The following is an 18,293-nucleotide window of genomic DNA, read 5'->3' as shown; positions in this document are numbered from 1 at the left end:
GACGCTCCTATAACTACATACAGTAGACACTCCTATAACTACATACAGTAGACACTCCTATAACTACATCCAGTAGACACTCCTATAACTACATACAGTAGACACTCCTATAACTACATCCAGTAGACACTCCTATAACTACATACAGTAGACACTCTTATAAGTACATACAGTAGACACTCCTATAACTACATACAGTAGACACTCCTATAACTACATACAGTAGACACTCCTATAACTACATACAGTAGACACTCCTATAACTACATACAGTAGACGCTCCTATAACTACATACAGTAGACACTCCTATAACTACATACAGTAGACACTCCTATAACTACATCCAGTAGACACTCCTATAACTACATACAGTAGACACTCTTATAACTACATACAGTAGACACTCCTATAACTACATCCAGTAGACACTCCTATAACTACATACAGTAGACACTCCTATAACTACATACAGTAGACACTCTTATAACTACATACAGTAGACACTAGTGCTGGGCACGAGTACTTCTTGGTCAACGGGTTTAGACCCGTCCCCTTCTGTTCGGGTTTTTCGAGTATCGGGTAGCTAGTAGTGCTAGGCTCGGGTATTTTTTGCCTACGGGTTTTTCGGGTATCGGGTTTATTGATATGGATTTTATATTTAAATTTTCTAAATAGATATATCTTCAAATTTACAAAGCAATTATATTTCTTTTCAATTTATTTATCATTTTTCACAGTTTTTATTGACTGACATTCGTACTCGCAGCGTTAACAGGTGGATTGTTAAACAGTCAAGATAGTCTGGGGCTACAGGGCATTTTCGTGTCAACAGGTGGCAGAAGATAGGGTCTATGGTAGCTTAATACTTAAGCATGTTCTATGTACCTCTGACTTTTTGTAGATGGTGCTCCAAATATCATAAAAAACTTTACATTATCGGCTTTTTTCCGTTAGTAAGGCTTGTTGGCTTAGTAAAACTTGGTTATAATGAATTATGTAATCCATCATAGCTAGCTGTGGTAATCAATTTAAACAGAGTTATTAAATTTTCACCGCTACTATCAACGCTGATAGCTGTTTCTAACAAGGCGATAGCGGAAACAGACTAAGGACCTATGTGTTATCGGTGATAGCGAACACGCGCCGTATTAAAAATGGCATAGAATTGTTTACGAAGCCGATTTGGCTAATTGCGCAAATAAAATGTGATGTAAGTATTTCTTCTCACCTTTTAATGACAAGTAATCACTGCTTGACTACAATATTTCTAATAGGCATAGTAAATAAGGTATGATATATTTTATTCTATCTATTAAAGTAAAGACTCGTTTAACTCCATTGTCATGCCTCCTTAGCAAAAATGACACAGAGATGCCCTGTCGTCCGAGACTAACAGCGCAGGATGCAATAGACCGAGTTTTTGTTAACACTACCCGACGGATCCGTGTTCCAAAACCCGAACTTGAAAGTCAAAACCCGAACCCGAAGGACCGTAATACCCGAAATCTCTATTACCCGATACTCGAGAGAAGATAAACCCGCGAGTTCAACGAGTATTACTACCCGTGCCCAGCACTAGTAGACACCCCTATAACTACATACACTAGACACTCCTACAACTACATACACAAGACACTCCTATAACTACATACAGTAGACACTCTTATAACTACATGCAGTAGACACTCCTATAACTACATACAGTAGACACTCCTATAACTACATACAGTACACACTCCTATAACTACATACAGTAGACACCCCTATAACTACATACACTAGACACTCCTACAGCTACATACAGTAAACACTCCTATAACTACATACAGTAGACACTCTTATAACTACATCCAGTAGACACTCCTATAACTACATACAGTAGACACTCTTATAACTACATCCAGTAGACACTCATATAACTACATACAGTAGACACTCCTATAACTACATCCAGTAGACACTCCTATAACTACATACACTAGACACTCCTACAACTACATACACAAGACGCTCCTATAACTACATACAGTAGACACTCCTATAACTACATACAGTAGACACTCCTATAACTACATCCAGTAGACACTCCTATAACTACATACAGTAGACACTCTTATAACTACATACAGTAGACACTCCTATAACTACATACAGTACACACTCCTATAACTACATACAGTAGACACCCCTATAACTACATACAGTAGACACTCCTATAACTACATACACTAGACACTCCTATAACTACATACACTAGACACTCCTACAACTACATACACAAGACACCCCTATAACTACATACACTAGACACTCCTACAACTACATACACAAGACACTCCTATAACTACATTCACATGTTGACCTACCATGCTGAATGTCACAAGCTGGAGTCTCGTTGAATGTGACCTTTTATTCTAACCTCTGACCCTGGTTTTAAACTCACAGATAGACACGGCTTTTATTATAGTAAATATTTTTAGTAAATATAAAAGTGAAAATCATGTGTTTAAATAGACATTGGAGGTATGCGCTCCCCTAACTTGATGTAAAATTACTGTAATCACGGACCCGAAATCATGTGTAAGTGATAAAATGGGGAAAGTTGTTGATACAAGCCAATGATACCACATTTACTGTACAGCCATGAAATTAAAAAGTTATGTCTAGTTTTTTCACTGTATAGTTAAAGGGTTGGGGACCATCTTGGAAAGGATTAGACTATTGACATGTATTTACAGTATTCTACATTTCATATAAAATAAAAGACCTATAACATGGACATATAACATGGACATTCTTTGAACGCCTTATTCGCATTGTATAGGAGTCTACTGTATTTCTCGTTGAAGTTTGAACAAGCGTATCTGAACTGCTTGTCGAACAGACATTGTCATGGTGCATGTTTACTGGTGTACCTTTTTAGTATTTGCTTAAAGGTTGACTTGCAACAAAATTCACATTACAGTTATTTGGTATCAAAAGGTTCACTGTGTCTTACTCTGCTGTGTTGTAGGGTAAAATATGTGGAAATGTGATTACACGTTCTTAAAAGCTCAAAAACGAACAATTAATCGCAGCCATCATGAACACACCGTAGTTTGGTATCTCTTTCTTTCGATGACATACTCAAACATTGTGGTTATTGTTTTGACACGTAACGTTATCACATGAATTTAGAGGTCAATAAAAGGCTCAATATAAAACCTCTCGTAGCACTAGTTTATGACAAACACTTCGTGTTCTACCGGAAAACCCGTATTAAATATGGGTCATGATCTCAGAAACCATGGTTAAGTCGGGTGTGTGAGATTTGGAGTTATCTACACTAGCAGAAGGAGAACACTCACAGTTATTTCGAAAAAAAATTTAGGTTCTAGCTTAATTACAGCAGATTTTATGGTCAATAGACTGAATGCATGTTTACCATTATTGCGAAAACATAGTTCTGAGAAAACTGATGTTAAAGTTTGAGGAACGAAAACCAATGCACAATTTTGTTTACATTTCAAAACGTCATAGCAACCAATATCAAGAAGTTGTGATATTTACCTAGATTTCTGTATTTATATCCCAAAACTTATGCTAAATTTAAAAATCCAAACATATTTTAGCTGGTTGTCATAAAAATAGCTGTTTATCTATAATAAAATTTATTACTGAACTTTGCAAGATATTAAAAACGGCTTGGCAGTACCGCAGATATTGGGCACATCCGTAGTATCATCAACAAAATCTATAGAAAAATAATAACAGTAACATATTGCACACCATCGGTCATTATATACTTGATTTTGTAAATTCGAATAGTTATTCTTATAATTAAATCTTATATTAATCTTATAAAATCGAATAATTATTCTAATAATTAAATATTGTAATAATCTTATAAGAATCGTTAGGAAAATATCGTCATTCATTTTACTTACACTGCTTTTGAAATCAATTGGAATACCAAACTACTCATTATAAGTGTCCAAAATGTCAGAGATATCTTTAAACTTGGCAAAAAAGGAACGATTTCTTTTATCGGACGCCATTTTTCAGTACTTCCTGTTTAGCATGGCAATGGCTTTAAGGGGTTTTTTCGGATGGTTAAATACTTCTATTGGCTAAACTGACTTCAAATTCAGAAAGATCACTCTCTGATTGATCCAGTTGCAAAAATCCTTACCAATATTAGAAATTCAGTTGGTGGAACCTCAAAGTCGAATAACTCAACTTCGTGATTTGCGACTTAACCATGGTTTCTGTGATCGCGACCCATATAGTTGCTCGCTACTTAAAAGTTTCGTTTCAGCCTGGTGTAATCACCTAGTCATAATCTGATCATGTGACCCATACTTCCTGTCAAATGGTGCAAACAATTTCTGCAGTATTTTTCAACCGTCACCTCCATCACAGGTGACAACAGGCTCGTCATGTTTATCAGAGGATGATATGCACTCCTTCGAGCTAAGGTTAAAAAATTAAACGAGTTTTTACAGTAGGTTTTGAGATATCAGTGCTCAAAGTGACAGCATTACAATGATGATAAAACAGACGCGTAAAAACAATAGATATGGTTTTATCGAATGCGTGAAGTATATTTGTGAAAATATTTTGACGAATGAGATTGCATGAAAGTGTAAACAGAAGCCATCATGTTCAAGTACATCCCATTTGAGCCGTTTTGGAGAAGGACCCCAATCTATGGCGTTTTTGTGATGGCTGCGATTAACTGTTCATTTTTGAGCTTTTAAGAGCTTGTAATCACATTTCCACACATTTGGCACCTACAACACAGCAGAGTAAGACATGGTGTATCTTTTGATACCAAATAACTGTAATGTGAATTTTGTTGTCAAGCTTTAAAAATTTTCAACCATGTATGAGATCATTTGATAACTCTGCATTTCTCTGGTTCATTCCGCTTGCCTGGTGTCTACAAGGGTTGTATGTCAAACTAGAGTTCAATAAAAAGTGCTGAACTTGTATGACTGCCTTTTGCAAAGTCGTCATTCATTCGAGTCTATAATTTTATGTTTGAGTCCGCCACTCATAGCTGTAAATCCTCACTCAGAGTATTGGTCAATTCTCATTTTAGGTGCCAAGTTTAAATTGTACTCCGATTCATGATTTGAAGCCAAACAGTTTGGTACGATTTCGGTGTATGGTGCAGGATATGTTTGACCCTGAGCACTATTATGACACATTTGAAAGTGAAAATGTGTCGACGGGAGAGAAAAAGCTTTGCTGTGGAAGATACAGAGATGTAGCAGTATGTATTATTTTGGTGTGCTTTATCTACAATTTTAATGTACCAGTTAAAATATTCCTATTTCTATCTCCTGCTGTGCTTCATGCAATCAGTGTTTATCAGCAGGATGTTATTACAAGGTATTCAATCCATATAGTATTGCCATCTGGGTTATTAGTTAACATTTTCTGTTTTGTTATTCAGGACGAATCAAATTTTACCCCAAACTTTCAAGGAGCACGGTCTAAAGATCGGGAAGTGTTCTATTGTGTGCCTGTACCTGCTGAATGCTCATGGGTGAAACAGGTAAGCTATGTGGTCCTGAACTGTTCGTTCCGCCTCTCATTTAGGTCTGCATATGCTGCGACGTAACAATGGCGTATTAGAGCCGTATTTCAGTTGTTCAAGTTGTGCTGGTACACAGATCTGGCGCAGCATCGCATTGATAGCTACGCAGAGCTTATGTGGTATGTTTTGTAAACCCATACTGCATACAACTACACCCAAGTGCTCTCACTGTTAATGGACAAGGTCAACAATATGTTAAGGGTTACTGTTCTTTTGGTGCATTATAAATGGTAGATAGCTGATTCCTTTTTAAGCAATTCGCCATTTCATTATTCTTAACACCCAATTCTCATTAGATGACAATATTGTTTTACGGCTCGGCTCGTGCATAGTTGGAAGACAACCTCGTTAGGCTGAGTAAATATTGCTGAACATACGGTTAGGATGGTTCAAATCGTCCTGGAGTAATAATGAGACGGTGTCATTGCATTACCCAGGTTGCAGTGCAGATGAGCCTTAACACTTGCCTTGCATCCACAGTTGCATAGCTCTGAACTGCTCAGCACTGATAGCTGAGTGACTTGTGCCTTGCAAGACCCTTTTACCAATCCCTCCTGTTTACTGCGCTCTACTATCAGCCGCTGGTGTTTATAGAAGGACAAGGCGTCATGTCTCTCCCCACGAGCAGCAGGTTCATCCAAAGCGGCCAACTATAAGAGAGGTCGAGAGGATGAGACTGTTGAGATGGAAGTTGGAGGAGGTGATACATGGGAGTCTAGTAAGAGAATTCGCTCGGAAGACACCGTGGGAGCAGCAGGTACTCGTTAATGGTTGAGTTGGTCTTTTCCTGTTTAACAAACCAAGCGCACCAATAAGAATTGCAAGTATTTTTATTTGAATTGATGCGGGCATGTTTGCACATTCATACATTGTTTCTAATGACAAATGTTTTGAGGTATGGCATCGATCTATTGTGATGAAGCAATACTTTAGGCTAACCATATAACCTATGGGTACAGGTATCATGATAGGAAATTTTATAACTGGACCCCTACGAGGTGGCATTGCTTACTTCCTGTTTATAACTGGACCCCTACGAGGTGGCATTGCTTACTTCCTGCTTATAACTGGACCCCTACGAGGTGGCATTGCTTACTTCCTGTTTATAACTGGACCCCTACGAGGTGGTATTGCTTACTTCCTGTTTGCTTACTTCCTGTTTAATCATGAGATCTAACATCAACTAAAAATTAAATTGACAAAAGTTACTGTCGAATTTGATGAAAATTCATGTCAGTCATTGCCCTTAGACCGAGATTATTATTATATCATTTTGTTTTTCACATGGTTATCCACTTCAAGGCAGCAGTCCTTTGTCCTGTCAACTAGGTAGTGTGATGCTGGGATTGGTGTCATCACTCCCATGGTGACTGAGAATTGCATGCTTCCACTGATGGCATTTAAAAGGGCTGTGAGATTTCTCAAAACGTTGCTACAGTTCCATAAACCATGCATGTCATAGCCTGTGGATTTATTGGCCCACACCCGGTCGGGTGGCATGCTATCTGCCCTGTACTTGTTTGTATTCTTTCGTAGAATCCCAGAACACTGCATTACCTACAAGAATGTCTATGAACTTTCCGTTGCCGGGAGAGACTGGCCCAGCGGTCATGGTCAAGTTGTATGACGGTGCTGCAAACAAAATGAAACTGAACAGCATAATCGAAGTCTATGGAATCATCTCTACAGACCCTTCTCTAGGGCTAGTTTCATCTGAGTCAGTAGCTTTTTTCTTGGGCATCAATTTTCTTCCTTATATTTGCATCTATTGGTATATTTACATTTGTCTTTCTGCGAGTTTATCAACAAGATATAAAGGAACCTGTTATACCCTACAGGATGAATTTATTCGTTGAGTTAAGTTTCGCGCAAATGCCTTTTTCAAGCATATTCGCGGATTAATTTATTCGTGACTGAACACTGTCACTCTCTAGGAAAAGTTAACTCTATTGCGGTTAGCAATAGAGTTAACCCTACGCATGCGCACACCGCATGTTTCGGTTTCTATTTAGCTTACAACTACGAGTCGATCATGCGAAGCTATACATTTTTTGCTGCGTTCAGAGGTTTTCACGAATAGTCATCGATTTGGAGGCCTCTGATGAACCAAGAACTTGTGGTAAGTAATGAATTTTTTTCAAAACCATTTACTAATTTAGTTGAATTTTACTTCAGTTCTTCGGTAAAACACAATATTTATTTTTTCCATCTCTACCGCTTCGTTATTTGTTTTAGTGTGAGAGAGAGATTTTTTATCATACACGGATGCATAATGACTGCAAGGGTGGTAGATGTCATTCTTAGAAGATCGCCAATCATTCAGGGAGGTCTTGAAATTGAGGTAGAAGTGACCGCAGCTGCTAACGAGGAGAATATATCTGTTTCAAAAAGGAACAAAAACGCCTTTCCGAGCACAAATTTTTGGCCAACCGGCAGAACTTTGCAATAGTAAGCCACGAGAAGAGTTGAAATTGATAACTTCCTTACCAGCCATGTAGTAGCGAGAGAATCGTCTTTAACATTTACTCAAGACAGTGACAGCGATATAGAGCTGCTATTACCAAAATAATTAGTCAGAGAGCACCATTATACGCTAGTATTCACTTATCAAGAGTACCAGTTTAATTTTATTGCTAGACAACTGCCATATGGACTAAACTGTTCATATTTACTCTATTCATCATTTGTAAAATTTTATTTGTATTTGAAATATTTTATTTGTACGCTCAAATTTTTAATAAATTATAATATATATATACATGAAATATAATTTAATCATGTTTGCTGCAGCAATATCAAGGAGTTGTTGTCGATGAAGGGTCTAGGTTGACTGGTTGCTTCTCTGCCAATATTCCTGCCTTGATGAATATTACTATTTGTCTCTAGTTTTTATAATCGGAATAGGCTGTTTCATTCTCAATCTGCAGTAAACACAAAAATGAAAAAAATATTAATAAGTGTTAAGGGAGTACAAAAACAATAGCTGAAGTATTTAATAAAAGCGATCAGTTTTTAAACAAAGGAATTAACTAACGCAGTTATGGAAAAATGTATCTGCTCTGCAAATCAAATACATACCATAATGTCCAGATCAGAATCGTTAACGTCCTCAACTTCGGTATTAGGGATTGATGGAGTTGATTTCAATGTAAAAGGACTGTAGGAGAGGTTTTTGCAATGATGAAGCCATGCCGAATAACTTGTGAAAACCTTGAATAATTTTGTAAAGAAGTTTGATGCAATGGCAATAAAACTCGAAGCCCCGGCAATGGTTTTAAAGAAGTTTTGGAACTCGGCTACGTTTAGTACTTCTGCCTAGCGGCTATTTTTGCTATGACGCCATTCTGCATATCTTGTGACAACCTTGAATAATTTTGTAAAGAAATGTGATGCATTGGCAATGGGGTTAGTTCAAAGCCCGGCAATGATTTTAAAAAGGTTTTGGAACTCAACTATGTTTAGCATTTATGCTTAGAGGCTAGTTTTTAATTTGAGGCAGTAGTTATTCTCTCTTGTGATTAAAAATAGAACTAATTGTTCGCGGAAATTAATAATTCGCGGAATTGACTGTTCGTGAAATCGCGAATTTTTATAGCCATCGAATGTTTTCATCCTGTAGGGTAGTTTTCTCAGATTTAAGGTTTGTTGGTAGTCTGAGGGTTGAGAGATATTTGTTTATGAAATGCTGAGGCATGCTCAGGTCGCCAATTTTCCCGATTTGTCTCATGTGTCATTTATGTAACCTTCCTACTTTGTCTGGCAGTGAGATGTTTAGTGCTGAAGAGCTAAAAGCCCACCACCCACCCCCGTCATTAGTTCCGAGGCTACACGCTGTTCATGTCTCCAACATAGCTTCTAGCAATCCTCTCATCACATCATCGACGTCTGTTTTAAGTAAGTAGTAGTCTACTGGCCTCCTGATTAACTGCTATAGTAATCACTTGTCTAATGTCTTTGTTGATACGCAGGATACTAGCTGCAGACCGTGATGGCAATGGCTGCGATCGGTTAAAAAAAATTTTTGCCATGTCATCAGTCATTTCATCAGTTGTGCATCGCATTCATTTAGTACACAATCAAACCTGACTTACAATCTGCATACAATCTGCACCTCTGCATACAAATATATCGACATGACACAAAGGAGTCGGCGAATAATCTACAAATTTAATTAATTCCCACTCTAGATGTTGTAGTTTATAATAAGTTGTGCTGAGTATTTCCATCGCTCACTATATCTCTCAACTCACGATATCTCTCAACTCACTATATCTCTCAACTCACTATATCTCTCAACTCACTATATCTCTCAACTCACTATATCTCTCAACTCACTTTATCTCTCAACTCACTATATCTCTCAATTCACTATATCTCTCAACTCACTATATCTCTCAACTCACTATATCTCTCAACTCACTATATCTCTCAACTCGCTATATTTCTCAACTCTCTATATCTCTCAACCTCACTATATCTCTCAACCTCACTATATCTCTCAATTCACTATATCTCTCAACCTCACTTTATCTCTCAGCTCGCTATATCTCTCAACTCACTATATCTCTCAACTCACTATATCTCTCAACTCACTATATCTCTCAACTCACTATATCTCTCAACTCGCTATATCTCTCAACTCACTATATCTCTCAACTCACTTTATCTCTCAACTCACTATATCTCTCAATTCACTATATCTCTCAACTCACTATATCTCTCAGCTCACTATATCTCTCAACTCACGATATCTCTCAACTCACTATATCTCTCAACCTCACTATATCTCCCAACTCACTATATCTCTCAACTCACTATATCTCTCAACTCACTATATCTCTCAGCTCACTATATCTCTCAACTCACGATATCTCTCAACTCACTATATCTCTCAACCTCACTATATCTCTCAACTCACTATATCTCTCAACTCACTATATCTCTCAACTCACTATATCTCTCAACTCACTATATCTCTCAACTCACTATATCTCTCAACTCACTATATCTCTCAACTCACTATATCTCTCAACTCACTATATCTCTCAACTCGCTATAGCTCTCAACTCGCTATATCTCTCAACTCACTATATCTCTCAATTCACTATATCTCTCAACTCACTATATCTCTCAACTCACTATATCTCTCAGCTCACTATATCTCTCAACTCACTTTATCTCTCAACTCACTATATCTCTCAATTCACTATATCTCTCAACTCACTATATCTCTCAACTCACTTTATTTCTCAATTCACTATATCTCTCAACCTCACTTTATCTCTCAGCTCGCTATATCTCTCAATTCACTATATCTCTCAACTCACTATATCTCTCAACTCACTATATCTCTCAATTCACTATATCTCTCAACTCACTATATCTCTCAACTCACTTTATTTCTCAATTCACTATATCTCTCAACCTCACTTTATCTCTCAACTCACTATATCTCTCAACTCACTATATCTCTCAATTCACTATATCTCTCAACTCACTATATCTCTCAACTCACTATATCTCTCAACTCGCTATATCTCTCAACTCGCTATAGCTCTCAACTCGCTATATCTCTCAACTCTCTATATCTCTCAACCTCACTATATCTCTCAACCTCACTATATCTCTCAATTCACTATATCTCTCAACCTCACTTTATCTCTCAGCTCGCTATATCTCTCAACTCACTATATCTCTCAACTCACTATATCTCTCAACTCACTATATCTCTCAACTCACTATATCTCTCAACTCGCTATATTTCTCAACTCTCTATATCTCTCAACCTCACTATATCTCTCAACCTCACTATATCTCTCAATTCACTATATCTCTCAACCTCACTTTATCTCTCAGCTCGCTATATCTCTCAACTCACTATATCTCTCAACTCACTATATCTCTCAACTCACTATATCTCTCAACCTCACTATATCTCTCAACTCGCTATATCTCTCAACTCACTATATCTCTCAACTCACTATATCTCTCAACTCGCTATATCTCTCAACTCACTATATCTCTCAACTCGCTATATCTCTCAATTCACTATATCTCTCAACTCACTATATCTCTCAACTCTCTATATCTCTCAACTCACTCTCAACCGTCTAATGCTTGAATACACGAAATGTATCGCGGCGCTTAGTGTAGGTATTTGTTGTGACTACGCACACTGGCCCTAGTCAATAATCCATCGTGTTGACAAATAGATCGACCAGTACGAATTAACCTCATCCGTGTGAAGGCCAAGACCTGCGTGCTGAATCGTCCAGTACAGTAATACTTCAACTTACGAGTGCTCCAACGTACGAGAAACTTTAGATACGAGCCAGCTTGTAAGCAAGTGTGAGCACTAACATACAAGCCATGTTTGAGATACGAGCGCGTGAGTCAGTTGCCAAGTATGCCATAGGTGTTTTATGTGAACAGCATCACTCTGTATTTTTCAACTGCTCAGGTTATACTTTTTTACCGTGTTTTTTGTGCACGATTTTCAGTGCGGAAATATGTGAATGCAGTACTGTGCGTAGACCGAAAGTTTGCCAGTAAAATGAAAGATAATGCAAAGAAAAAGCAAATGATAACAATTGATATTAAACGGAAAATTATTGAAAAATATGTGAAAGGTGTATGCGTGATTGAGCTAGCTCAGAAATACATCCACAATTATCAAACAGAAGGATTATATTCAGGGCATTTAGTTTGCAAAAGGACTAACCATAGTCTCTAAACGGTGCAGCGATCTTCACGACCGCTGATGGAGAGACCGCTCAGGCATTGGATAAAAGATAAACAATTGGCCGGTGATCGCGTAACTGAAACGATGCTATGTGAAAAGGCCGGTGCTATCTATCAAAACTATAAAAATACACATTCGGACAAGTTGGCTAGTGGTCGTGCATTAACCCTTTGTGACGACACCTGCGTTCGTCCTAATCGCGACATGTTGAAAGGGCAACAAAGGCAAACGTCCTTAGATAGGTTTATCTTAAAACAGCCGGCTAGTCGTGAAAGCGAAACAAAGGAAAATTTAGCTAACTAGCGAGAAACTTCAAACTATGAACGCCGAAGAAATTTTAATTACGTTAAGTTAAAAATGAAAGTTTGCTTTTAGGTTTGCTTCTAAGTTTGTCTTTTAAGACTGATAAAATTCAAATTTATCAAAGTCAACTGTTGTAATAAAGGATAACTTATATCTCCCTCTCTGGCATATGCTAGCGTTAGCTGCTATTGTATGTATTTAATTTTTCATTTTAATTAATTACATTTCCTTGCATTATTTTTTATTTGTTGCTTTTTGAAAGCATGTGGTAAGTTAGGACAATAACCAACATGTTCTTTTTGTTACAATATTTTGTTTTGAGTGTTTTATTTGCATTTTTTAGAGTATGGAAACCAATCAATATATATTTAATTGTTCTATATATAAATAAATTGTACCAACATGCGAGTAAATTGACATACGAGCTCAGTCTCAGAACGCATTAAGCTCGTAAGTCGAAATATGGCTGTACAGTCATACCTCGAAATACGATTTCCCCAACGTCGAGAAAAGCAAAATACAAGCAAAATTGCAGCAAGTTTCTGCCTTTAGATACAAAAAACCTTTGAGATACAAGCCAGTTCTATCTATTTGACATACATTCTGGCTGTATAAATTGAAATGTATGTTGAGGTATGACTGTACCTCAAGAGCAGTATCTCAAGACCTGTACCTTTAGAGCAGCTGACACCTCACATCTCTGACATGTTGGTGTGTAGACAGGCCTTTAGAGCAACTGACACCTCACATATCTGACATGTTGGTGTGTAGACAGGCCTTTAGAGCACTGGCAACTCACATCTCTGACATGTTGGTGTGTAGACAGGCCTTTAGAGAAACTGACACCTCACATATCTGACATGTTGGTGTGTAGACAGGCCTTTAGAGCACTGGCAACTCACATCTCTGACATGTTGGTGTGTAGACAGGCCTTTAGAGAAACTGACACCTCACATCTCTGACATGTTGGTGTGTAGACAGGCCTTTAGAGCAACTGACACCTCACATATCTGACATGTTGGTGTGTAGACAGGCCTTTAGAGCACTGGCAACTCACATCTCTGACATGTTGGTGTGTGTAGACAGGCCTTTAGAGCACTGGCACCTCACATCTCTGACATGTGAGTCAGTCAAATTTAATCATCTTGTTGTCATTTTCAGCTGAGAAAATTCAGCGCGAAAGTCAAAGTATCAGAGAAGACCTCTTGTCAGTTCTTGAGCACGCCTTGTGCGGTGACAGCTTGGCAGCCGAATACCTCCTCTGTCATCTCCTCTCATCCGTGTGAGTTGTCTTCTTTTTTACCTTATTATATATACATAGTTCTGTATTTGGTGATGCTGATACTAATGGCGCTGAGCCAGATTCTGTACTATTTCTGTCTGCTTGCTCACTTTTGTTTTTACTCCTAGGTACAAGAGGGAAGGCAGCGTGGCTGTCGGCAAGCTGACACTCAATCTAACCAGGGTGCCGTCAGCTGTCAGCCCTCTTACGTCATCTCTTGTTGAGCTTCTGCAAAGCTTTGTTCCTAATGTGAGTCGACTTCAAAGCATTTATCAGCCTTGACTAATTTATCATGTTATAGTTAAATCATCTTTTACTGTTGATGTTCCTATAGAGCCGTATTCCTGTGAAACTGTCCGTCTGCAGCATGTTGGACTTGAGAGTTTTGTTTTACGTGTGATCATCAACCTAATGTCATTTCAAGCGTTAGTTGCTTCTTTCAACTTGCTCAAATGTTTATACACGTTTGACCAGAACTTACATTGCCTCCATATACAGTATCAACCAGCCATTTGATAAAACATGCATATTGTTTCACTCTCCATTGAACAGGCGAATCTTGTAAACAATCGTTCATCTTACGTAATACTTGGTGATGTCACTACTTGTGGCATCCTTGCTGCCAACTAATCTTACCTGGATATTCTTTCCTATTACTCATTCACTGTTGACTCATTCACTGTTAACTATTCACTGTTGACTCATTCACTGTCCTCATTCACTGTTGACTAAGTTCATGAGTCACACATTCATTTCTTTACTTCTAGCCAGTCTTTCTATAACTCTATCAATTGATTAAAAATTCTGATATCTGCCACAAGTTATAATTTCAGCTCTTAGGGATGCCTTGAGATGCAGTGGATTTTTTATAGTTCCGTGCTTTAATCAAAAATATTTGAATTAGGAAATTTGTCTTCTTGCTTTCCTGTTTTCTGTCTCAGCAGTTCCGCAGCCATGTTTATTCTATTGCTGCCTTACCTGCTTTCTTTGATGCCCAATTCGCTCCTTCTATACACCTCTGTGTTGATTGGGCAGCTGAAGCGGCTGGTCAGACCGGGTGGTCATCTTTTAGTGAATATACAGTCATGCTTCAACCTACGAGCTTAATGCGTTCCGAGACTGAGCTCGTATGTTAATTTGCTCGCATGTTGGTGCAATTTATTTATATAGAGAACAATTAAATATATATTGATTGGTTTCCATACACTAAAAATGCAAATAAAACAAGATATTGTAACAGAAAGAACTTGTTGGTTATTGTCCTAACTTACCACCTGATTTCAAAAAGCAACAATTAAAAATAATGCAAGGAAATGTGATTAATTAAAATGTAAAATTAAATACATACAATAGCAGCTAACGCTAGCATTTGCCAGGGAGGGAGATATAAGTTATCCTTCATTACGACAGTTGACTTTGATAAATCTGGATTTTATCAATGTCTTAACAGACAAACTTAGAAGCAAACCTAAAAGCAAACTTTCATTTTCAACTTAACGTAATTAAAATTTCTTCGGCGTTCATAGTTTGAAGTTTCTCGCTGGTTAGCTAATTTTTCCTTTGTTTCGTTTTCACGACCAGCCAGCCGTTTTAAAATAAACCTATCTAAGGACGTTTGCCTTTGTCGCCCTTTCAACATGTTGCGGTTAGGACGAACACAGGTGTCGTCACAAAGGGTTAATGCACGACCACTAGCCAACTTGTCCGAATGTCTATTTTTATAGTTTTGATAGATAGCACCCGGCCTTTTCACATAGCATCGTTTCAGTACGCTGTCACCGGCCAATTGTTTATCTTTTAACCAATGTCTGAGCAGTCTCTCCATAAGCGGTCGTGAAGATCGCTGTGCCGTTTATAAACTATCGTTAGTCCTTTTGCGAACTAAATGCCCTGAATATTATCCTTCTGTTTGATAATTGTGGATGTATTTGGGCCTATCCATAAATAAATGGATTTTTTGGAAAAATTTCAAAACAGTAATTTCATTAAAATAATGCTTCACATATGAAGTATACATACCAAACCCTAAGATGGAAAATAATTGTGGGGGTAGTGCTCCTCTATCGTGTTTTAATAGTTTGCTAAAGTTAGTGTATATGCACAAAATACTTTATGGCCATAATGGCAAGATAGAGATGCTTGTACATGGTATACATATTACTCTGAACACAAATATCTAGCTGTAATGGATCTCACAATGGCTTTGCTGTCCGTTAATGTATAAATTGGCCATCGGTGCACTGATCTATTGGTGTGGGGCTCTTCTATAGGTTGGCATGTTTTGAGTAACAATGGTGACAGGAAACATCAATAAGTTTCTACTACACCTGTATTATTAGTTCAAAATTAGTAGTAATTTGTTTTCAACGCTAACTTTATACGCTGTACCTATAACTAATTTCAGTTTTGCTAAAAATTGCACATATTTCCGAAATTTGCGTCACCGCTGTTACACTGTCACCATTGTTACACCCCTCAACTTATCTAACTATAGGATTAATTTGAGTGAATTTCACATTTAACAGTAATTTGTGGTGTTGTTGATGTTCTCATGTATGAGTTATTCATTATATTGTAAATTTAAGCCATTGTGGGAACTTAACAAGCTTCTAGCAAGTTAGCAAACGGTTCCTATCTTACAAATGTATTACTAAGACTTGAGACTCGGATACTGAGAATGGTTCAAAATTTCATCAAATCTACTCATGGGAGCAACTTGTAACAAGTGCTTGAAACAGAATATTGTTAGGTGGAAAGTCTGCTGGTCATTTCTGCTTTCAACATGGGTAAGACAACATCTGCAGAGCAGATGCGTAAATATCGTGAAAAATACGTCAATATTCAAAACAATAGACTCAATATTTGACTGCTCTAATCAAAATCAAAAGAGCAGAACAAAATTAAGAGCTCAACTTACAGAAGGTCAATTGAAGGAAACTCGAGAGAAAGCAAGAATTAGAGTTGAGCAATACAGAGATCGAGAAAAAACTTTTGAAAGTAAAATTGCCAGGTATGTACATTCATTTATTTTCTTCAAAAAACTTAATGCTTTACTACATATGCATACATTATGGATGTTTCAAGTTAATGTTTCATGTATTTTGTAAAAAAAGTTATTAAAGTTATATTCATTTTTTGTAGCCACCACTTCCCAATTTGGCAACCCACAATCTGAAGATAAAGCTGTAAAAAGATTGATCGAGCACTTCTAAACAGCCCAAGCAAATGTCGCTAGATTGTCCATAAACTAGCAATGACAGTTGGACTATCATTGTCAGAAGATGGCAATAGAGATGAGGAAAGATAAAATAAAACAAAATAGAAAAGTAAAAGTATGCCATTGGAAAGTTTTAACTTTTACATAGATCCTGATGACCATGCAATCAGTGACCCAGAAAGTGAGTGCAATTCCGAACCCATCAAACAACTAGCAAGCACAATGAAAGAAGGGGATTTTGTGCTAACGTTGCTGCCTGGAAAAAATAAACTTCTAGGCATTATGTAGGAGTGGTAAACAGAGTAGATGCCCTCAAAGCTAAAGTGCAGTTTTTTTAAAGAGTGAAGCCAAAAAACACTTGTTGTTAATACAAAAAATATATCATGGGTAGAATTTCATAATATAGCCAAGTCACTGTCTTGTCCTACTCTCTCTAAAAGAGGTCAGTAATGTTTTACAGAAGATTTAGAGCATGCAGAATGATCTAAAACATTTTGTTAGTACATTCTCACAATTACATGATCAATATTCATTTTTTCATCTTACGTTATTTAAGCCTAATCATGTTTGTCATGTATTATAACTATTATATTATTATATTTTATACTTTGAAACCAATAAAAAACATTTCAAGTTAAGGCTTGTCTATATATATATTGTAATCATTAGCTTTAATACCATTATTGATCTCATTACAGTGAACTTAAATACTTATAAGTTTACAGAATATAAGAAGCGTAACGATGGTGACAGTCGGATGTAACAGCGGTGACATGTTTACAAGCATGTAGTTCACCACTACCATCTAATATCTGGAAAAATTTTAGTGCATATGTCAGCAGGCTTCTTTAAAATAAGACAAATAAGTTTTTATAATTTTGCTTCCCAACAAATCAGAGAGTTTTAAGGATAAGCAACTAGCTCTTCAAAATGCATATTTCTCTGATGTAACGCGAGTGACACAATAACTAAGAGGTTTCTCAGTAAAAATTAACTTTGGTGTGACATATTATACATCTTTTGAAAGAGCTTGTTGAGCTCTAAGAAAATATCTGATTTAAAATCATCTTAAACGCAATACCAATCTTTTATAATTAAATTTATGCTCTAATTGTAACAATGGTGATTATGGATAGACCCATTTCTGTCAAGTTGCTGAGCTAG

At 37.2% G+C, this 18,293-nt stretch overlaps 1 protein-coding gene across 1 annotated transcript in view; it reads left to right on the top strand.

Annotated features, from left to right (window-relative positions):
- LOC137393445 (mini-chromosome maintenance complex-binding protein-like) overlaps positions 1–18,293 on the top strand; it is a 37,894-nt gene that overhangs the window by 11,851 nt on the left and 7,750 nt on the right. The window contains exons 3-9 of the mRNA XM_068079998.1: positions 5,085–5,258; positions 5,442–5,543; positions 6,180–6,342; positions 7,122–7,302; positions 9,349–9,479; positions 13,792–13,912; positions 14,041–14,161. Of these exons, the coding sequence (XP_067936099.1) occupies positions 5,085–5,258; positions 5,442–5,543; positions 6,180–6,342; positions 7,122–7,302; positions 9,349–9,479; positions 13,792–13,912; positions 14,041–14,161 (993 nt within the window). The remainder of the gene's footprint in view (positions 1–5,084; positions 5,259–5,441; positions 5,544–6,179; positions 6,343–7,121; positions 7,303–9,348; positions 9,480–13,791; positions 13,913–14,040; positions 14,162–18,293) is intronic.

Source organism: Watersipora subatra, chromosome 4 (genome assembly GCF_963576615.1).
Source record: "Watersipora subatra chromosome 4, tzWatSuba1.1, whole genome shotgun sequence".
Lineage (NCBI taxonomy): Eukaryota > Metazoa > Bryozoa > Gymnolaemata > Cheilostomatida > Watersiporidae > Watersipora > Watersipora subatra.
The sequence above is the reverse complement of the archived record's forward strand: the minus strand, read 5'-3'. Positions and strand labels throughout refer to the sequence as shown.